Source organism: Lycorma delicatula, chromosome 7 (assembly GCF_047948215.1).
Source record: "Lycorma delicatula isolate Av1 chromosome 7, ASM4794821v1, whole genome shotgun sequence".
Lineage (NCBI taxonomy): Eukaryota > Metazoa > Arthropoda > Insecta > Hemiptera > Fulgoridae > Lycorma > Lycorma delicatula.
In genome coordinates this window covers 90245111-90269372 of record NC_134461.1, presented here as the reverse complement: position 1 = coordinate 90269372, position 24262 = coordinate 90245111, and the positions used below count along the sequence as shown (strand labels likewise).

Below are 24262 nucleotides of genomic sequence, written 5' to 3'. Positions count from 1 at the left end.
TATTTTTTATAGTCATCTTACTTGGGTCAAACACATCAAACAATTAAAAACAAAATGTTCCAAACTTATAGATATGCTGCGATTCCTTAGCAACACCAACTGAGGAGCTGATCGGTCATGTATGTTGTGTTTTTATTATTCCTTAGTTTGTTCCCATTTAGATTATGGTTGAGTCGCCTACTCTTCAATGCAGCATACTGCGCTTAAAATGCTGGATGCTGCACATTGTGCTTTCCTTCGGTTTGCAGGTACCTTAGATCAAGCCCTGTCATAAGCTTACTTGTTAACTGCGATGAGCCTTCACTTTGGGATAGATGGGACCAGCTATTAGCATCTTACTTTGCCTGTTTTAAAGGACAACTGAATCACCCAACTTTTAATGCAATCCTTGTGAATCTTAATTTGCAAAAGTATGAGGGCCATCCACATTATACTGCACCTGTGTATTTGTACCTGATGTTTACTGCACCTTCAAAATTTTTACACACCTTCTGTTTTTCAAACTTACCACTGTTCATATCCTCCATGAAGAATTGACCCCATAAATTTTGTTTTTGATCTTACCATATACAATAAAGAATCAACTACACCTATTGTCTTTCAACAAATGATTTACCAATTTCTCTTCAAGATAAACCCTACTGATAATTTTATTATCAGTAGAGTAGCATATCTTCTTTGGTGGTTGGGTTTCAATTAACCACACATCTCAGGAATGGTCTAACTAAGACTGTTCAAGACTACACTTCATTTACACTCATACATATCATACTCATTCATCCTCTTAAGTATTATCTGAAAGGTAATTACCTAAACAAGAAAAGAGTAGCATATCTACCCATTATCGACGTGAGTTTTTTTGCATTGTTATGTAACGATCAAAATAAAAAAAATATATATTAATTTTTTACTAGCTCTGTATTAAATAATGTAATTTTTTTATAAGATGATTAAAAATATAGTACCCAATTTAGGTTAACCTCGTTGGAGGAAATCATTACTCGTTAGGCTCCGCTGGTGTTCGGGTAAGAGCCCGAATATGACGTGCAGGTTTGTTAAATGTCAGTGTAAGAGTGTGATCCTTGTTATTTTATGTTGTAAACATGGCGTCATTTTTTGGTGAAATTATTCAGCAGCCTTCTAGAGCATTTTGGGATGGCTTTGAGGAAGTTGAGGATAATGAAGAGTCTATGGTTGAGAAAAAGTACGTTTAAAAGATTCTACCAATTAACTATATTCATAAAAAACATTCCTGTTTATATTTTAAGGTTATGTTACTATGCTTTATCACCGATCCTTAAAATAATACCCAACCCTTAGGTTGTTCTACCCTTAGTGTATTCTGTGAAAAGTTTACGATGAACGTTAAGTTTACGTTATTTTATTTTAGAAGTCAATATATGTTAAGATATTTGTGTATAATTTATATTCCTTGAAGTCTAATTAAGTGCATTCTTAATTTTAGGAAATGTTATTTTCACTTGTTCAACATAGTGGAATTTATCAAAGTATTTTTAAAATTTAGTGACTATTCTCGAATCTATTAAGATTCATTAAAAGTGTTTTATCAACACTTATGTCTATTGTAATATTACAGAGGTAGTTATACATTTTTTGGAGTATCGTCTAAAGTTTGTTTATATGCTCATTGTCACAATCTTATACTAACTTACTGTCATCACCATGCTTTATGATTTCACTGCAGATTTACCTTCAGTATGAAATTTAAATATATATTATGTAAAATAAAAAGTAGTCCCAAAATGGATTATGGAATAACATTGTTTTAAATTAAGAACGAAGACTAATACAAATTAATGTTGTTACTTTTACTATTTTATACAATTTCTGTTCACTGGGTCTTGTCAGTTATATATTAATTTAATAAACTAATTGAAATCTTAGTAAGAACAAATAATTGTGCCCAAATAATTTTCATTAATGGCCTCTGAATCGTGATTTATTTTGCAGTTATTTTTTTTCTCAAAGTTACTGTAACCTGGGGTCCCTAATTATAACTGATGTGCTGTATTAATTAAGTACCTATCAGAATAAAAGATTTATTAAATCATTAAACTATATATGGTTGACACTATGTTTATGTCACCAAGAGTTATTAAATCTTTTGTTACTAATAAACCATTTGTAGTGTCTAAGAAAATTAACTGTGAGACAGTACATCTGGCCACTACATTAATAATGGATTCCCAAGAGCAATACTTAATGCTGCTATTTCCAAAATTATAAACAAAAAATATCTGTTAAATATCTTTCTATTTCACTTGCAATTACTTTAACAACCTTAGTTATCATTATTGTGATACACAACTTTATGCTATTTTCAGTATTAGCTGGATTAGCATCTACATTTTATTTAGCAACTAAAAATAATATCTATTTTACAAATGCCAGATATGATTTTGTAAATCAATTAGTGTTTTTGAAGCTATAGTTATGGTTATTATACATTTGCCTAGGATACCTTGTTTATGGTTGTTTTATGATTGTACATTAACAAAACTTTTGAGGTTTTTTACACCTATTATAATTTTTCCACCTACTTATTGGTAATATGGATTTCTCCATTTATGAACAAAAGATTCGCTCTAGTTTTATCTTTTGTTTATTTATTAATTTATGTGTAAATGTAAATTTAGTATTATTAATTTATATGTGTAAACACACATCTGTTAGTTAAAAAAAGGTTTTTATGTTAAAAATTATTAGTCATTTATCAAATGATATTAATTAATATATTTTACTTTTAGGCCTGTCTTTACCTTATTTAATGTTAAAGAAGGAGATACAGAAATTGAGGCATATGATATAATGATATTTGCTACCGATGATATTTCTTCAAGTAAGTGATTCTGTGCTTATGTTAATTTATAGTAGATATTTTAAACTATTTTATAAATATTCTTAAATCTTTCATATTTAATGAATTTATGTAGCAGATGAACAGAAGTTTTTATGTCAAGCTTTGTCACGTGAAGAGGTTAATACTTGCAGAACAGTTTCAAAAAATTTAGAGGAAATTCAAACTTGTTTGAAAATGTTCATTTTATGGGAAGTATGCTCATCTTGTTTGGTATCGCAGTTGACAAGATGCATTATCCATTTTTTATTTTACTTAAGAAACTTTTATTGTTATTTTTACCAATTATATACTTAAAATTCTGATTTACAATCAACTGAAGTTTACTTAAAGGTTATTATTTGTTTTTATTTTTTTTTTCATCATATTGATAAGTCTGATTAAAGTTTTTAGGATAATAGTTTAACCATAAGTAACAAAAGAATTTTGACTTGTTTATATGTTTAAAATGTTAACAGAACAGCTTTACATTCTTAAACAAACAACTTCTATGAATGTTTTGATACGTAATTGTGATATTTGCATAAAATTTATGTCCATAACAACTATATTGATTGTTTGGCAAACATTTATGCTTATACAAAACACTTGACCCTAGTTCATGAAACTGATTTTCAGCTTTTAGCATTTCACTTACCACTCTGCAATTATAATTCTGTTGGACATGCTATTTTCAATAAATTTGAAAATTTGATTGTAGCAATCACTTTTCAACATACCATGAAAAAAGCAAAGCAAGATGATAAAAAAAAAATTAGGATATACTTTTCTGAAAAAATATCATGTCTCCACTAATTCATATTTGTGGTTTGTGAACTTGAATATTTTTTTGTGTAAAATTAAAAGAAATGCTGCAGTAGTGAGCCGATTGACGTTTTTGTAGTGCATTGCAAAATGCCATTTAGGAAGAAAGAAAAAGACAGTTTAGCTGATGAAATAATTAATTATTAAACAGTTATTGTTAAAAGTTATGTATTAAATCATATTGCATAATTATAAAGTGCAGCAGTTGTAATATAACTGTGTATAACAAAAAAACATGAAGTAGCGAAGTGATTCTTTTCAGGCACTAGTAATATTTTAATCTATAATTTCCTATGGTAAAAATTAACAAATTTGTGAAGGAGATTTGTTAGAGTTAATAAGCTTAGGTTATTTCTTAAACAAATAAGCATATTGATTATAACAAAACCTTGTAGATTTCACTAATATTTTTGTTCAACAGAAACACAATGAGAGTTTTTGTTACAAAGGTTGGTAAATGTTTAAAACAAAGAACAAACAGGAACACTGTTTGCTCTGGCCAAAAGGATTTTTACTATTGCTTTTTTTTACATTGCTAGGAATGTGGCTCAGCAATATAGTGTTGCTACAATGTACGATGTTTCAGCTCCCTTCTTTTCTTTTTTATTACTTATTGTTTTCAGTTTTCATGCCCTATTATAAATAAAATCATACAATAATATTAATCCTGAACCCTGAACATAGAAAATTTGAAAACTATTAGAATTTTATTTGTATCATGTTCGTATACTGTGAACTTTAAACAACATATAAGTAAACTCAAAATTTGCAGTTAATTGCAAAGACTTTATTTACAGCTGCTTCTAATGTGTAGAGGTAAAAATTAATGATGGAATAGATTTACTTTTCACTTTTTTCTATGTTCCAAAAGTAGATTATTGGTAAGCTAATACAAATAAAGTTCTTAGAATGCATTTACTTTTTTGTTTACACATTTTTATAAATGTAATGTGGTAAGTGAAAAGATTTTATTGGTAGGATACGTCTCTTGCTTCCACTCTTTGTTAAATATTAACCATTGCAGTGTCCAATTTACTGATGATGCATTGATGTAGATATTTACTGGCCATCATTCAAACATGGGAACAAGGGCTTACATCATTTTGAAATCTTTTTTTATGATTAATTTACCTCATAGTTTGAACCTGTTCTTGGGTGTATAAAATGACAAAATTTTTTTGTAGTGTATGAAATATGCCATGTGTGATTGGTATTCAAATACAAGAGTTTCCATACAAAAGGTGTGACACTACTTCTCTCCCATGGACATTAGTTTGATAATGCACTGTTTGATTAGACAGATATAGGTTGCATCATTAAATATTTATTTTCCTTAAATTTAATAAAATGCACTTTTAAGGTGTGCTTGTCTTATACCACGATAATTAAGAATGGAATCTTTTATTCATGTGCGCTGTTCTTTGACTACTTCATGTTTTAAATGTGTATTTAAATAATGCACTACTACAGTAATCTAAACACACTAAAACAAAAAACCATGCCTACATTAGAAAATTATATATCTGACAATAATTGACCTACTCTCCTGTTGTTATTTGTGCTTTGCAAAACTATTTCTCATTGTTGCTTATTCCATTTTGTTTAAAATTTTTTTTTGAGTTAGCCACTTTTTCCCAATTTACTATTCAGTTCTTAAATGTATTCTACATAGTAAACATTTAAATTGTACTATTCTTATATACGTATAAGCTAACAATTCCTAAATTATAACAAACAAATTTTGATAATTTTTAGGTTCATATAACAGTAAAACCATCTAACTATGAAAACCAAAAATTTTAAAATCCTTGTTGTTCTTAAATATGATGATCATCATTGTTACATTTTTATTTATAATAAAACCACTCTACCGAACTGTATCTCAAAGTAGTAGCACCTCTGCTTTTCATTTGAAAGGTTCTGAGTTCAACTATGTATAAAAATATATTATGAGATAAAATCTGGCGGTCACATGTTTCTATTTGAATAATAAATATATTGAAAAATTATTAAAAAAAAAGAAAATTATATAAATATTACATTAGGTTTTACCTGTCTAAAAAAAATTAGTCTGAATTATGGCGTTCAATATTTTTTTTAAAAAATTGATGCAGTTTTTGCGTATGAAATTATGAATTATTCTATTATATGGTTGTTTAATTTCAAATAAATGATGTTTGAGAGTTGCTTACTTTAATCAGGCAGTGTTGTTTATTTTATAAACTTAATTACACCTTTGTATGTTTAAATAAGTATATTTATATATATATATATTTTTTTTATGAAAGGTTTAAGGTAAAATATTAATTTGTAAAATTATAATAAATACACTTCAGATACTGAACTTCCAACAGTAGCATATTTGTATTATGAACCAGTTGATTTATTTTCCTAGAAAGTAATAAATATAAATATAGAAAGTAGTAAATATAGTTTACTATTGTTAATTACCTTTACAAATAAAATCACTTCTTGTACTGAATTAACTCAATTTTTAAATACATTTGTCTTATTAAATGAATTACGTTTTGTGCATTTATGTATGTTACAAATGATAATTGATATGTAAATACTGAATTGCATTCTTAATTTGTTTTATTTAATTTTCTTGAATAAATTTTTTTTCTTGTTTATGCATTTTTTTGTTTGATTTTTCTTTATAGGATTTACAACAGCAAGTTTAATTTCAACAACTTCAAAACATATTGCCACAGTTGAAGAATCTATAGAAAATAATGATAATTTGAAAAAGAAACGTGTTACTGCAGAGTTGTTTAAAGTAGATGACAAAATATTATTACTAAAATGTGTATCTGTTGTTGATATTTGTTATGCTAATGAACTGCTATCTTGTGTTAGTATTTAACTCATTTTATTTAATTTTTAGAAATATTATGTAAGCATGGAATAGTTTAATTGTACACAGCTAGCTCTTTTATACAATATTCATTTGTTTGAATCTAGTTCAAACAAGGGAAAATTTTTAACCTAGTGAATGATTCCTTAGCATACTTATAGTATTTTGTCATAAAAGGAATGTGTGTTTGCCTGAAAATCATTCTGGGAGATACATTCTTCCTATATATTACTAAACTATCCAGTAGTGTATTTACTAACAAAAATATGAAAAATGATTTCTTGAGTTGAGAAATATAGATGTTCCAAAAAATTTAAATAGTATTATAAGTTTTAAATAGAACTAAAAGTCTTTTCTTTTCTGTGTAGCATACAAAATAAATAAAATTTGGATCTTCCAATATACGAGGTCGTATGATTGAAAGTTTAGCTAGAAATTTTCTTTAACAATGTATAATCAGTACCACAGCAATGTCATCCTATTTTAAGACTCAATTTATTCAAAATATCTGGTAGGATTAGATCTGTTTAACTTCGCTTAAAAACTGAAAACTTATACAAGTTCAGCCTAACAAAGCTTACAGGTTGCATAAAAAGAAATAAGAGACTTTGCAATTAAATAAAGAAAACAAAAGCCACAAATAAGGAAAAGACAATTTAAATATAAAAATTTAATTTACAGAAAACAAGAAAGAAGACTCATCGAAAAAGATTTTATCAGTTAATTAACAACATTTAACAAAAAGAATAGCACTTCTTAACAGTTCAAAACAAGATTTTAAAACCAAGATAAACAAAAAATCGGAATTACAAGTTGTAAATAAGCATTTAAAGAACCAAAAGAGTTTATTAAAAGAAAACTAAGAAACAACCTTAAAGTATTTCATAAATAAAAGAGAGGCAATAAGTTTAAAAACAGTTTAATAAAGCGTAAAGAAGAAACTAAAAACCAAAGGAAAAAAGTAAAAAAAGGAAACTGAAAACCATTGACACCACTATAATTTAAGGAAAAAGGTATTTATAAATTACACGAAAATTAACATAATATAAGGAAAAGAAAATTAAAACAGAAATGGTAGAAGCATAACAATATAGGAGCGGTAGGATTACGTGTGGTGGAGGGCCCCATCTCAAAAATTATCATGTTTTTTTATTTTTTATATTTATTTCAATTTGTAAATAAGCATTTAAAGAATCATAAGAAACTTTATAAAAAGAGAAATAAGAAACAACCTTAAAGTAAAATATTTCATAAATAAGAGAAGCAGCTGATTAAAAAGCTTAAAGAAGAAACTAAAAACCAAATCAGTAAAAGTCAAAATGAAAACTTAAAACAGTTGACACTACTGTAATCTAAGGAAAAAGATATTTGTAAACAAACAAAAACTAACATAAGTAAAAGAAGAGTAAAACAGAAATGGTAGAGCCATAACGATCATGGAGTGGGATTAGGCGGGATGGGGGGAGGGCCACATCCCAAAAATTATCGTGTTTTTTTTTTATTTTTTTATGTTTATTTACAAGTTGTAAATAAACATTTAAAGAATCAAAACAGCCTTTATAAAAAGAGAATTAAGAAACAACTTAAAACTATTTGATAAAAAGCAACAGTCCAAAAAAACCTTGAAGAAGAGACTAAAGACCAAAGGAGAAAAGTACAAAACGAAAACAAAACAGTTAAGGAGAGAGCTATTTATAAACTAACATAAGTAAAAAAAAAAGAAAAACAAAATTGCTAAAACTATAATGATAGTGGAGAGGTGAGATTAAGTGACATAGGGTGGAGGGCTCCATGCTGAAAATTCAACATCTTAATTAAATATATATTTTTTAAATTAAATAACTAATGAAATTGAAGATATTTATTTGAGCTGGTATTTAACATTATTTGTGTTGAAATTATTGTACTTTTTAATAAAATTTTTATTATCATGATAAAATTTTGTACAACAGTTTTTAGTAAGTAATTTTATAATTTAGTCAATTCACGTTTAAAAAACCAATATATTTAAAAAAAGAAAAATGTTTATAGAAATTTGGTTTAGTTTGTCGTTACAGAGTTTAAATTAAATTAATATAATTAAAACACTTGAATAGACAAATGGATTTTAATAAAACTTTACAGTTATTTTTTATTAAAATTTGTAAAAAGTAATCACATTTTGGGATGAAAAATTATTGTTGTTCTTAATTTTCTAAAAAATCACCTTTTAAATGTTGAACCAAACATTTAAACATCGTGGTTTAGTTTCTTAAGATTTTTATTTGTTCTTACATCATTAAGCTTGGAAAGACTGGAACAAATTTTTTTTAACTAATTTTGCTAAATTTAATCCATTTTCTTGCATATTTTTTAAAAAAATTCATAAAAAATGTTTGATTTATTTTATATTACAAGTGTAAGTACTACTACTAAGTGAATAATAATCCATAGTTATGCACAAAACATTTACACAGAAATAAAACTAGTTGAAAAAAGATTTAAGTTAATTAACAACACGTAAAAAACTTTTTTATTGTTCAAAAGAAAGGTTTTAAAAACTATAAGAAACAAGAAATCAGACTTGTAAATTGTAAATAAACATTTAAAGAATATATTAATATTATATATTAATATTTATTTATTTATATTAATATTATTGATATTTTTGTTTTTTATTGAAAAATTACTTACAGAGGCAGCTTTTTAATTCATTTAAATATATTAATTCCAAAAAAAAAAACATTATTGTCTCATCTGAGAATCCTTAGGATTTATTTGTAAGAGTATAAAAGGCATCAAAGGTAGATATGAATTGGATTTTATCTTGCTCATTCATCTTGGACTTAATCTATAGTAGGTCCTATATTTTTTTTAGAGATTAAAATTATTTACATTAATTTATTATTAAATTATTTATAATCTATAATATAATAATATTATATTATTATAAATTATATACAATGTATAAAATAATATATTTATATTATAAAATGTAATAATAAATCATTATATATTATAATAATATTAATTATATTTTAGATATCTATATGTATCTATAATATAATTTATAATAATAATAATCTATAATATCTTAATCATTTATTATAAATTATTTAGATATTAATTAAATAGAGATTTAATTATTCCTAAGGTAAAACAATGAAATGATCCTTAAATTGATTGAATCCAAGGTATAGGACACGTTCACAGAAAAGAAAGTTATTGGTATTTGTACTATTTAATTTGACCTAATATGCACTTTTATTTAGTCGCAAGGCATTCAATGGACACTTTTTATGGGATGGGTTTTTATATCCAACTACTTTGTAATTCTATATACTTAATTAATACCCACCTCAACTATCCCAGAACAACTAATCCTGTTTTTTGATGTGGGAATAACAAACCTCCTGTCTTCTAGATAGTTTGTTATTCAATATTATTGGAGTAATACTCATAGAGCAGTAAATAACTTTTAGATAAGGTCATCACTGTGTTCACTTTATTCTTTACAGTTAGGAATGTGTAATTTCCAATTCACGTAAATAATCACCTCCACCCCAAACTACAGACTGTTTTATAATTTTTAACTCTTTATATATTTCTTTTAACAACTAGCTTAGTAGGAAATATTGATCATTTACTAGATTGATTTTATATTCTATATCGCTAACCTTCACATTTAACCTGTTATTGTCAATTATGTATGAGTTAGTTGTTCATATATATTTTAGACTGAGTTAGGAATTACTATAATGTTAAATTCTCTTCTTTATTATTTTATTGGTAAATATTCTTATCCTAATTGCTTTTATAAGAAATACTTTAAAAAAATATATTGTTACATCAAATATACAAAATTATAATTAAATTAAAATATATCCTGAACACTGAATATGTAATGTTTTAAAGAAGGTTTTTAATTATCAGAAGATAATGTCTACTATTGTATAATTAATAATAATTACTTCATTTCCATAACCACTGTATCACTAATAAAATAAAACATTTGATTTTTTGAAATATACAAATTTGTTTTTAATATTTTGTAATTTGATTTAGATAACACCGTGGTTAAATTGCTCGAAAGAGGTTATCATACTTGCATCAAAGTCAGTCAATGAATATAAGAGTTTAAATCATAGCAGTGTTCTTGAAAATTCTTTTTTAAGATGTCTTAAAACAAAGTCTTTTAAGAATAGTACATTTTGTCCATCGCTAGAATGCCCTAATTCATTAACAGGATTTCCAGCTGCAGGTATGTATTGATTTTCTGTACTCGTAGTTTTACTTGCTGATTAAATTTATTTGTAATGAAGTAATGTACTCAGTATTTTCTTTTGTGTATATATGGGTCAATATCATTGTTAAATCAATGAATTGCCTAATAGAACTCGCCAAGAGAAAGATTTCTTTTGGTCCCTAGATCTTCACTAGCTATAAATGGCATCTAAAAATAAATTTTAGTTATATTTTTAATGCAGAAATAATATCTAATGTAATATAACTGAAAAGAAAATTTCATTTGAACCCCTACTACATCTGATCTGATGTAAATTTCTCCCCTTTTTTATGTCAGTGTATTAGTAATTTAACTGTTTAGTTTTGAATGTAGTTATGCTTGGGAATCAAAGCTGAAGTGATCAAAAGGCATCTCTCAATTAACTAAGAACACTTCTAGAATTATACTTCTCGGTGGTCAAAAGTCACCATACTCCCTAAAGTTGGAACTAAAAATTTTTAATGAGTTATAAATGAAAAATGTGATATAATAATGAATTGTTTTATTTAGTCACTTGATACATGATAATAATCTTAATGGTCCAGTGGGTTTGTGTGTTCACTCAAATGTTGCACGCACAATTCTATATGTCGCCACATTCTCTGTGACATACAACAAAGGAGCATCTCTGGTGTTACATTACAAAAGGCGTACCTCACAGCGCTATGGAATTCTTCATTTGTGGTGTAGTGACATGTAGATACATGTGGCTTGACAATTCTCCATAATGAATTATCTGGTGTGGTGAGATCAGAACTTTGTGGTGGCCATAATAATGGAACTGGTGATGCTGGAGTACCGTGGCCAATCCAATACCCTGGAAAGTTTCCATTCAGAAATTCATGGACTGATGTAGCAGAATGTGCAGGTACTCCATCCTGCTGCAACCATACTCGTTCCATGAGATCTTTCTCTTGAAGCTGTGGTATTAACCATGCCTCCAACATCTCTAAATAAGTTTGTGCATTCACTGGCCCGCCAAAAAAATAAGGACGAAACAAATGTCAAACTGTCATTCCAGCCGATATCATGATGTGTGGTGGATTTCTTTCCATCTCTTGTCATGTAATAAGGGTTTTCTTTCACCCAAAAGAACACATTTGTGGCACACAAATTGCGATAGATCAGTCAATAAAAAGTACCTTTCCATGGTGCACTGCAGCAGGGAATTTTGCTAATAAAGCCTGGTAGGATGCAGCATGACATTCCATGTCTGCATCTGATAGTTCATTGATAAACATCATACGAAATTGCCCAACTTTCAAGTCCTTTTCTTGTGTTGTCTGCAGTACACAAAGTTCAGCTAACCATTTACAAGTTGATTTCAATGGGGATTGCTCAATGGAAACTGCAACAGTAGCACGTTTCTAATCACATTAACTTTCATCTGCTTCGCGGCCTATCTTTAACACTGCCTAATTCAAATACACATTTTTCCCAAGCCAACATTGTTGCTTTTTGTGGCAGCTTATTAAAGCATTACCAAAACAACACTAATTGACTTCATTGTTTGATTCATAAGTTGTCATTCGTAAATTCATAAACTTATTACTAACTGCCCCTTGATGCTGTAACTACTTGTGACAGTCATTTTAACACGACTGTCTTTTACTCAGAGTGTGTGAGACACTGTAAAAAAATGTTGCCAATCGACCCCTGTGAAAATACCGTATGTTCTAAATACATATTTTTCGTTAACTTTAATTTGGCCGGGAGATACAATGACTTCCCGGCCACACTATATAAAAAGTACTTTTGAAAAATCTAGCTTTCCAGTTAAGTGATAAAACTCATATATATTTTTCAGTTAGATACACTTGTTATTGCATTGTCAGATAATCATTCCTCCATACTGTGACTTGTTATTATTCAGATTTAAGTCTAAAAAAGAAAGTTTATTTAACCATTGCTATTTTATATTTTTGTCTATTTAAATGATGTTTTTATTTTTTTATTTCTTTTTATTTAAATTGCTATTAACTTGCTGTTGTTTCAGTTGCGAGTTGGTGTCAAGTTAAAGACCAGCCGTGTATAGTATATCTCTACTATTATATAATTCATTCTGTATCGATTACATCATCTATCAACGTTGAACCGTTAACAAAATTATTTCAGAAATTTCAGTGGTATCAACAGTTTCAAAGAATACATAAAATTGGTGATATCAAAAGTGTTGATTTACATAATCAATTTAGACATATTATTGAAAACTCAAATTTATATATGTAATTATATTTTAAATAAATTAAAAACTTTTGTTTAAGAAATTAAAGCCGATACAATTTTCATGTTTTTTAAAGTTGATATTAATGCATTCTTTTTTTTAATAGTATGCATTAATTTTTTTTATTTCCTTATAACTGTTACAGTTTTATGTGCTGCAATTCTTAATACCTTCTAATGAGTATTGAACAATTAGTTCAAGAGTCTTGAACATGCTGGCTGTGTTTGTAGCCAAGTCACATTTTTTTACATTCTATATGGCATTAAAAAAACTCATAAACCTTTTTATTAACAAAAAAAAAATTAAAAAAATACATCTTTAAACATGCTATTATTCCAAAAAAATGTTTCATATTGATAATTTATTATTCTGACAATAGAGACTAGTTTGTGTTTAAAACTCTAGTTTTGAATATTATATTTATAAATCAAGTAGTTGTTATTATACTTTGATAACTGTGTCATTTGGAGCCTACAAAAAGTTTTTAAAAAACTGTTTTAGATTGTGAATTTGTAAAAGAAATTTTCAGTTTACACTTGTGCACACAGTGGGATTGCATTTTTCCTGAATGCGTGTAATGAATATTTACAATTTAAAAATTCTGAAAAAATTCCATTTATATATATATTCAGAACTATATTATTTACTCTATAGTTTCATAGTGAAACATTTAATTTCAGACCACAAAATTAAGATATATATATATAATCTACCGTGCCAAATAACTGCAAAGTTAAATATTTATTTTAGATAATTTTAATATCAATACTGGTATTGTAGGATAATTTCTTATGGATTTTTCAATCAGTCAAAAAAAATAAAAGAATTTTCTTAACGTAATATACAGTAAAATAAAAATAAAATTAATGTAAAGTATACCTTTTTGTGTCGTAAATAGTCCCAAATTTCTTTACATAAAAAAAAATCAAGAAGTTTCCAAGATATTTGTTTTTTCCAGTTCGAAACTTTTTTTTTTTTAATTCTACTTAGAAAAATCATTGTACAGAGTTCTGCCAGTGCTCATTCTTTTTTGTTTGACATATACTTTTTTGGTAAAATAAAAAAAAATTATAATCACAATTCAAAAACATGCTATACAAAGCAAAAAAAAAAAAAAAATATTCTTGCAACAATGAATTTTTCAGTAATTGTTGATAATTTGTTTAAATTTTTTTAAAAAATTCAAAAATTTACACCATTCAGTTGTATGAAAAAAAATACAAAAGAAACTGTGTTTCATTGTTTGACCTGAAACTTTGTTTTGTACAGTATTGCTATAAACATCTAAGTCGTAAAGTTTTGTGTACTGAAGGATCTAAACAACAGAGGCGAGTGGACGTGCAGCTCCGTTCCCGCTATCACTTTTTACAGAAAATTCCTTCAGAAAAAACATTAAATTGCAACTGTTACATCAGTTCACTAGCACTGAAGCTTTACCAACTACCGAAAATATAGTACATGTTATTGATGGTGGATTTCTGTTACATCAAGTTGTTTGGCAAAAAAATATTACCATTGAAGTGATCACCAGAAAATATTTGTCTTTTGTATGCAATCATTGTGCAGACAATAGCTGTATAGAATTTGATGGTTATCCGGACAATGAGACTGATAATGAAAACTCAACTGCATCTTCAACAAAAACAGCTGAACACTTAAGGTGAAAAAATTCCTTGAGTGTTGCTTTTTTTAATATTGAACTCCACCCAAAAATAACATTTTTACAAGAGAAATTTTTGTCAAATGATATAATATATTATTGTTGCTATTCTATCCATTAGAGCATCAAACTCCTTCAGCTATCCTCTGCAGGACCAAAAACCTAAGGAAGACAGTAACTATATTCCTTTCCTGTTGACTTGTAAATCTAAATCAGAATTCTTGCAAGTTCTCTTACTATTCTAATATGATCAACTTTGGATTGACTTACAAGGTATGGTGTACATTATCGTCAACTCCACATTCTATATATAGACCTGAGCCAGTCAAACCAAACCTAGCCAACTTATCCCTAAAAGCACATATGCACATATTATGTCCAGAAATAAATTGAATAATATGCCAATTAGGGGAAACCCACCTAACAACTTGTAAACCTTTTATGTCCAGAAAATACCATGCATGTAACAGCCATCAGACAATTCATTCCACCTGATCTGCCACGAATGGAATCCTTGGTCCTCTATTTCTCGCATGCATCAAGAGATGAGTTGGCCTAATTTTTGTGGTGTCATAATGTAATTGGTGCTCAGTGGTAATGATATCAGTAGGTTTAACACCTGCAATAACAAGTACCAGCTCGCAAGAGACAGTTCAGTAGCCACCAATCATTGACAGTAATAGGAGATGCTGGGCTCTCAATATTCCTATAACATGTATACCTCATTTGGTGAGCCCAGACATATGCAGCATACAGCATCATAACTTTACAAACACCTTTGTAAAAATATGCATGGTTCTAAAATTTAATTTCCATTTGGTATGGACACCAAAGAAAAGATCACATGCCTTCTTGACGACATACTGAAAGTGCTGCTTCTTGAATCAAAATTCTAATCAAGGGTAACGCCTAGATATTTCTGAAATAGGACATACCTAATTCAATGACCTGCCATCGATACACAAGCTAATCAACCCTTGAACAACATCATAGTAGTTTTCTTTGGGCTGAACACCATCTTATGCTGTTGACTGCACAACTGGAGTATCTTATAAGCCTGGACTGTTCTGAACTCAATCTCGCTCCTCAAACCTTTCTGGCTTTCTGCTGGGTTGATGGGTTTTTGCTGAACCAGCAGAAATCCATCTTCTGCATAAGTAATGATGCAACTAGGTAATCTCAACCACATCAAAAGAGTCGAATTCAACAACCCAGAGGAAACGACCTAACACACTGTCCTATGGAAACCTTTGAGTAGTGTCTTTTCTGCCTCTGATCCGCCATCTCTAAGAACAGTGTCCCAGCTGCGGAAATAACTGAATAGTACATTAAACTCATTTTGCGCAGTCATGCTTCTGAAGCTGAAACAAGGCAGAGGACCACCACAAATGATTAAAAACCTCAGATATATCCAAAAAGACCTAAACCATACTGAGACTAACTAGAGGAAGCAATGTCTGTAAGCTTGAGAATAGCATCTTCTGTGCTCCTGCCTGAATGAAAATCATTGATATCCATCAATAATTAACCTTGAATTCAAAGTACCATTAATACAAAGATATAAAAACCTTTTCCTAAACCTTTCCAATTACTGGCAGGAACATCAGAGTTTTGTAAGAAGAGCTACGATTTTTTCCCTGTCTCCTGCCTTTAAATAGAAGCTATTAAACTAGAAGTTTAATAATACCTTTTTTCCAACAAACAAGGAAGAGCATCCTATTAAAGATCCTGGTCAGAGTACTAATACAAATTCTGACAGAATGAACAAGGAGCTCTTCTGTAATTCCATCAAAACCTGGGGCTTTATTATTACCAGAACTGCAGTTTACGTGATGTATCTCAGCCTCTGTAATCTCAGAGATAAAAAATCTCAAAGATAAAATATCACAGCATAAGTTAGCAGCAACTTTTTTTCAAACTCATAGATGATACGAATTTCATTGGTTTCAACAACATTCAGCAGAAGATCATTTAATAGAATATTCAACATTTCAGCTTTCTCAGAAACTACATCTTCCTGGGTCAAGAGAGTTGGCAGAGGTGTGTTTTTTACGCTTATGCCCTAGGACTGTATATGCAATATCCCATGGATCTTTATTTCCATGCTCCCCAATAAAAAATTACAAGAATCTCTCTTAGATGTCCTAACTTTATGAAACTATTTAGACCTACGCCTATGATAGACAGCTGCTATTACCCTCGCAGATCAGGGTCACCCTCATGTTGAGCAGCTCATCTGAAACCGTTTACAGATTGCTTTAATACAGACAACTCCCTGTCCACCAAGCAGCAATTCTCTGTCGACCCATAAAGCTGGGAACTGAATTCTCAATAGCATCAATGAAAGCCAGAGAAGATTTCTCTCCCAGGCCCTCTTTAATTGTCTATCATCTAGACTTCAGCCTGTGACACAGAGAGTAGCAGAAAGGATAATAACAAACTTAGACCAGTTTGCTTTTCTGTGTAGGAAGCACCTTTGCTGAACAGGACCATTACACCTATAAACATCATGCAATTCAAAAACAATTAGTTGATAACTAGATCAATCACAGACCAGGCATGAATCTTACCAGGAATACAACTTCCAATAGTAATATTTATATTTGTTTCACCAAATAACCTCCTACTGTCTAACATGCCAGCATATGCAGTTAATTCACTAGAAACATTCTCCAGACCATGTTGTGCAGTGAAACCTTTCACTAGTTCACCACTATCATCTATGACCACACTGTGCCAAAGCAGCGATTCACACCAGACCTAACACAATAGGACAGTTGCCAATAAGACCAAGAATCTCCTACCTCATCTTACCAAATGTTACTCAATGAGGTTTCTGTATTGAAAATATGAACTAACAACAAAGAAACCAAGACCATTGACAACAACATGATGAGTATCAGAAACCTGCCATAAGAAGATACAGTCTATTGACTTCCTTCACAGATCCGCAGACATACTGTTAGATCCATTATAAAAATTTCCCAACCATTAAAAAAAACCTGATCACGCTTAACCACATATGGGAGTTGCAGAACAACATTTTCAAGGCTCCTCCTATCACCATCTTTACCTAATTCAACCTAGGAAATATAGCTGCCCTGATCATTTAACTGACCAAACCTAATCATGCCATGAATTGAAATGTATCTCAATGGCCCTTAAATAACAACCACAGTCCTTACTATCAACAGATTTTCTACAATCCTTGTGTAACCTTATGCAGTTTACATTAGTAGAAGTCTCAGACTTTTGGGACAGTCATAATTGCAGCCATAGTGAAGCATAATGACAAAATTTTTCCCTATATCCAAATCTGCAAAATTTGAAGCACCTATGTATATCAATGTACTCCTTAACTCTACAAGAAGAAAAGTCAAATAATCTACCTTCTGTAAAAATTTGCTGAAGAGACCAGGCCCAATCTCAAAGACTCTGTGATACCATCGGGATCACATCTACTTAAATAAAAACATGCATTCAGACTTGAATCTCACCCCAATCAAGTTGGTATTCTGCTCTCTAACGAGACAAATCACTTCCTACTCAAACAGGTGACAATCTATGTCATACGCAATGACAGGGCTTTCTTTTACATTTCTAATCCATCTCTTTACTATCCAGAGACTTTGAAATTATCCAAACAATCTCTTTGTCATCTGCAATAATCACTAAATTTCTCCTGCTCTCTTTGATTTTCTTAATCTTAAGAAAAAGTTAAGACATTTTGCCTTGAAGTGCAACTTAAAAGTATTCCTTTACCTCTTTGTCTTTGTGAAGCCCTCCTTCCTATTCGAAAAGATAACCTCAAGCTGTTTATGAGCTAAGCTGGCTTCCTGTTATCTTTCAACACCTCTCCATAGAATTTCCACTTCATGTTGAACAGGTACAGAAACAGTCTCTTTAATGATGACTTCTTTAATTTCAGCATGCCTAAAGGTCAGCATCTCAAATCCATTGGTAAGGCAGAAAAGATATAAGTACAGCAAGTCTTGGAACTACTCTTTTATGCACCTCCACAGAGATGTTTTGGGGATTTCAAGAAATGTTAACAATTCTTCACACTTCTCTTCAAATAACTTCACTAACAGGGCAGAGCTACCAACTCTGCCTCTATCTTCAAGAAATTGTTATTAAATAATTTTAGGTAACCTGGTGGGTGCATCTATCTGACTAGCCTGGCTTTCCTTGTCGTAGAAGGTGGAAGGATAATCTATCCTCCTCTTGATGTCCTCTTTATTTCTATCCCACTTGGGTTTTCTGCTGATCTCACTGGAATCTAGTCTTACAATTGTGATGCTGAAGCTGCAACAAAACACAGTTGGTTCCAAGATTCAGATAACGGGTGCTGTCTACTTACTTGCTTGCTGTCATTTCTGTCAACTTGATGGGCAAATCCACAAACATGACAACTTACCCATTCCAAGTTATGGGCAGCCAGAGGCCTCTTCACATCTTAGCTGTCGCTGGAATAGTTATGCAACACTGCTTACAGTTATTGCTCTGAAAAGAGTGTGGATTACATAGATGGGGAAGAATAGGTTGCCTCTTTGTAAATGCTCAAACAAGACATAAGCAACCAATACTGCAGCCAATGTTTTAGTCATATTCATCTCTCCAGAATTTTACCAACTTCTTTCGTTTTTGATGAATTTTATTACAGCCTATTATATTTTTACATACAGACTTAAATAGAAATGTCTACTGAGTTATTTGGCTGTCTCTTGGTATGTAATCGAATTGTTAAGTTTGTTTAAATGGCAAAATATAAATTGATGTAGCAACAGTCATATTCCATATGTTTCTGTTAAAAAAAAATTACGTTATATGTAAATCTGTCACTTTAATATCAGTATTAAAAATATCTGTAAGAGATGTAAAAGCAGAGTTAGGTTTTTGACATCATCTGTAGAAAATGCTTGAATAAACTCACTTTACATAAGCATGATCAAAATTTCTTCTCTTGGCTGCAATTATTTTGCAAACTGCATTCTTATGCAATTTTTTAGCTGAATGGAGATTAAATAAACAATTTCATTCATCTCATCCTCAAAGCAATACCTAACGGTGGTCCCGGAGGTTAAAAAAGAGAAAAAACCCTTACTTTAGCTTACTTCATAAAATTGAAAAGCTATTATTACTTTTTAACCGCTTTTTGAGTTTTGTTTTATGGGTTTTTTTTAATTTCAAAATGAGAAGGTCAGAAAAACCCGTTAGCAGGAAACTCAAATATGGAAAGTCTGCCCCAGTAGACAGGAATTCTGAGAAAGACGCAAAAAAAAACATTAAAGAATTTGAATAGGCTATCTGGAACCCTAAAATTTATTTATTACATAAGTTTTAAAACCAATTTTCTTAAATTAGCTCCCAAAAAATTTAAATATCAGATTGACGTCAGGCTGTAAGTTTACACTTTAACAAACTACTTTTAAATCAGGAGTAAAAAAATATTCGCAGATCAGATAATTTTTTATTTAATATAATCTTCCATTGAAGTTACTTCTAAGAACAGAAGATTCATCAAATTCTACGTTTCTGATAATCAGCAGGCATGAACAAAGAAATATACGATCAGCAACAGCATCAGAAGATAGGTGTTTTTTTTTTTTTTTAAATTAATGTAGCAGTTTTAAGCTTACTACAATATCGAAAATTTTAAAACTGATGACAATATGTTAGCAATAATTAGAATATGTTAGCATTACTATTTAGAAATTTTATTTGGCAATACTGGTTAAAAAGCGCCATAGGATACTCAAAAATGTAACCTAAAAGTAGCAACCGGTTAGGAAGGTAATATTTTACTGTTCTTGACCGAGTAATTTTCAATGGATAGCACTGTTTCGGTATCAAAGGTAATTGAAATAAAGACAACTTACGATAGTAAGGTTTTAAATTAATTTCCAAAATTGGCATTGTCATTGATATTCTCATTTAAAAATATTTACGATTTTTCTGCAATAAACGTTTTTAATGTTTTTGAAATCGTTTCAGTATAATTCATTATTAATTGCCTGTTATGTATAAATGTATTTCTTTTATTATTTAAAAAAATATATACATGATGTTTTAATATTGTAGTTTTAATATTAACATGCTGTTTTGCGGTAGTAAATTGAAGAACTTATTTATTGTATCCACTTAAACAGTTTCAAATAAAATCGTATTAACCATTAAGAAAGTTAAAGTTAGCAGAATGAAAATATTTTCATTAGTAATACTTAATTAGTTAATTTTATCAGTAGATTTTGTTAGTTGAGAATAATAAGAAATAAATTAAAACTGAATATTAAGTCGCTTACAAATTTCCTGTTATTAGTAGGAGTTTTTTAGACCTATAATTGAAATAAACACTTATAACATGCTTTTGTGGGATTGTATAGGCATGCCTGGTAAATAAATTTAGTATCGATTTTTATTCAATATTGTTGTTTTTACTAATGAAGTAATTTCTGTCATCAGAATATTCATTGGGATCATGCTTCATTATTCTAGACTTGATCATTTTTTCTCATGTTTAATTGTGTAATTTTACACTATAAAATGCTATTACATTTTTGAGTATGAATTTTCCGATTTGTATATCTTGTTTGGTTATAATTACAAAAAAAAAATTATGAGGGCATTAAAAACAACAGAATTTTAACAAATGCAATTATGTTATTACTGAATTATTATTATATGTTTCAGAAACAATGTTCCTTAGTCATACACACTAGATTAGATCATGGTATCAAAAACTGTCATCTATGTAGGGATATTACATCTGGTCAGTTATTTACAAGATCTAGAAGTATGTTCATTGCAGTTAATAAAATGTCTTGATCAGTAAATACTCATCAAAAAAATTTTAGTTTTCAAAAATTCCAAAATGTGTGTTGGAGCATAAAAAGAAAAGAGTTGCTGAATACTGTATTAGAAGAATATTACTGATAAAAAAAATAAATATGAATAATAGTTGTTGATAAGGAATTAACTTATCTAGAGAGTTGGAGGTGGTTTCTTTCCATTTCATGAATTTTTCTGGACTATGAACATTTTCTGTGTCAGATAGGAAAGAAAACAATTTAGTAAAATCTGAGTATATAAGTAAAGAAGAATTGTCCTTCTTCCGACAATATAAAAGGAAGTACATAATGAATCCTAGACAACATTAATAATAAATGCTGAAATCTTAAATGGTACAACATTTATTTATCTACTATTCATATACATGCATATATATATATATATATATGAAAAACATTGTGCTTATTCTTTTATGGCCTCGATTATTACTATTATAAATTATTACTATTATTACTATACTCAACTTTATTTAACCATTTTTTATATTAAATTACACTACCTACAACTTTTATTAAAACTTCTGAAATTCTACACTTCAACCACAAAAAGTCATGATTCTTTCATTGTTTGGTGATCTCTTGATTAATCTCCATTTGGGAGATCTAATTGGAGGAATGTTTTATCCTAGAAATATTATTTAAGTGAACACCATTATAACAAATTAAAAAACTCATTTTGTATAGGTTTTATGATATATAAATGTTAGATTTTTACAATGGTAACATATATAAATCTTAGATTTTTACAATTTTTCAGTTGTGTTAATAAATAAATAATTATAGGTAAATGACCTGAAACAAATTTATTTTACTTTATCTCTTTATTTTGTATGTGGAAAATATGTTTATCTAACAATGTTATTAAACACAAAACTAATTTATTAACAAAAGATGATTAATATGTCTAATTATTTACTAAAAATTTGTCTATTTACATAAAATCATTTTAAATTAACACAATCTTTTAATAAATATTTGTAATTTATTTTTTACAAAAAAATTACTGAAGAATATCTTACGGAAATTGAAGGGGAAGGTAAAGTATGATTGTCTTAAGTGATGTTTAGTAAATCAAATATCCAGCAGTTCACCAAAATTAAACACTGGTTTGCTGTCACTTTACCAGGATGCACTGGTGCCAGAAAGCCATTCTGGAAATGCTTTTTGGGAGAATTGTTCTTTCAATAAAATTTGTTTTTATTTAAAATTTGGCATATATTTTACTTTAACATTAATTATTCATTATCATATTTTTTAATGAAAGATACTATAATTTCCTTAAATGGTGTGTGACTAAGTACATTGCTGATGCCTAAAGTATCCTACAATACTGAGCAAGTCAATGCTGTGAGTCAATGACCCATTTGTTTATGCCTAGCAGACCAAATTTTACACAAATTTGAGAGACTGGACCCACAGCCATATGTAAAAACTTGACTCTGTAAAACACCAGACTGCAGACAATATGCTAATGAGAAGCAGGTGGTTGCTAAGTTTTTGTAACTCTATGGGCATGTAGGCGTATCAAAATTGGACTATTTCAATGAATAAAACATTTTGTACTCTGAAGTTTCAACCATTAAATATTAAGTTGTTAAAATGTTTATGTGGATATTCAAGTCATTTGATTTGATTCCTAACTTTCACTTCACTTTATTTTTATTGATATGTTATTAATAAATTATTAGCTGATAAAAAATATAACCTAAATTATAAAAATCAGACTGCAAGAAAATGGTTCTTGCTTTTGGATATCCATAGGTAAACAGTGACAAACTATGTTGCTAGAAATCTAATTCCTGAAAAAATGTTAACATTTGACATGAAAAAGATAAAGTTTGCTTCTTATTAATGTTAACATAGAGATAAATTTGCATTTTTCATAACATTGCTATGTAACCAGCTGCCATGACTGTGGAGCATATTCTTGTGGTTTACTATGATACAAAATCAAATGGTTCCGGTAATGGTAAATTTATGAGTGCATTCCTGCAGTGTACCTAATATTTATTAGTTAATCATTTATTTTTTTAGAGTTAATAATTTTACTTGAAAATGACTGTGTATCACTGAAAATGCTAGAATTAGAAGAAAAATTCAACCTGAATATAAGGTTGAGAAAGAAATTTATGTATATATGAATAATCTTCAGAGATTATATTAGAACAGATATGATAATATTTATGTATGTCTATATGTATGTATTACATATACATGATAAGATAATAAGTATATTAAGACTATTTGCACTATAAGAGAATAGTACACTTACAATAGTATACATTATTAGTATAGAATAGTTCTGAATCAGTGTATTTTTCATTTTATACAAGAATAATTAGGCATTAGTATACATAAAATAAAAAATTAAAGCATATTGTTATATACGCATGATTGTATGAGTTGAGAGCATTAGCACTAACAGTGGCAACATTTCTGCTTTTTGAATTCTTTATACTTAATTTTGTTCTTCAAAGACATGATTTATTAAGATGTGCTGAAGAAAACATTTTTGTGATGAATATTTAAAATTTGATTAAATATAATTTTGTTTGTTATGTTGTAGGGTTGTTTTGTATTTAAACCAAAAGATGAAGGGAAAAAAGGAAAGAGAAAAAAGTACCATGATGTTCTGGATTTTTCTTCTACAATGTGGTACAAACCCTATTCAAATTTGTGGAAAATTATTGAAACTAAATTAAAGGTAGAGAATCAACTTGATCTTTA

General features: G+C 29.0%; 2 protein-coding genes across 5 annotated transcripts in view; both read left to right on the top strand.

The window, feature by feature from the left end:
* Positions 1–1022: 1022 nt before the first annotated feature.
* PSMG1 (Proteasome assembly chaperone 1) lies at positions 1023–13107 on the top strand. Its single transcript, XM_075371450.1, has 5 exons — positions 1023–1204; positions 2769–2860; positions 6346–6536; positions 10584–10779; positions 12800–13107. The coding sequence occupies exons 1-5, from the start codon at positions 1104–1106 to the stop codon at positions 13030–13032; spliced, it is 813 nt and encodes a 270-aa protein (XP_075227565.1). The 5' UTR covers positions 1023–1103; the 3' UTR covers positions 13033–13107.
* A 7144-nt stretch (positions 13108–20251) lies between these two features.
* Positions 20252–24262, top strand: part of Orc3 (origin recognition complex subunit 3) — a 62555-nt gene continuing 58544 nt past the window's right edge. For 2 of the 4 annotated variants that reach the window (XM_075371090.1, XM_075371089.1), the window contains exons 1-2: positions 20252–20542; positions 24102–24239. In XM_075371090.1, coding sequence (XP_075227205.1) covers positions 20516–20542; positions 24102–24239 — 165 coding nt within the window. In that variant the 5' untranslated portion in view covers positions 20252–20515. The remainder of the gene's footprint in view (positions 20543–24101; positions 24240–24262) is intronic. The other 2 variants (XM_075371088.1, XM_075371087.1) reach the window with 1 other exon arrangement.

Excerpts from the sequence above, each read along its gene's own strand:
- PSMG1 (XM_075371450.1), top strand. The coding sequence starts at position 1,104 with ATGGCGTCATTTTTTGGTGAAATTATTCAGCAGCCTTCTAGAGCATTT. Across the intron at positions 2,861-6,345 it reads TACCGATGATATTTCTTCAA|GATTTACAACAGCAAGTTTA; the intron begins GTAAGTGATTCT and ends TTTTCTTTATAG. Across the intron at positions 6,537-10,583 it reads CTAATGAACTGCTATCTTGT|ATAACACCGTGGTTAAATTG; the intron begins GTTAGTATTTAA and ends AATTTGATTTAG.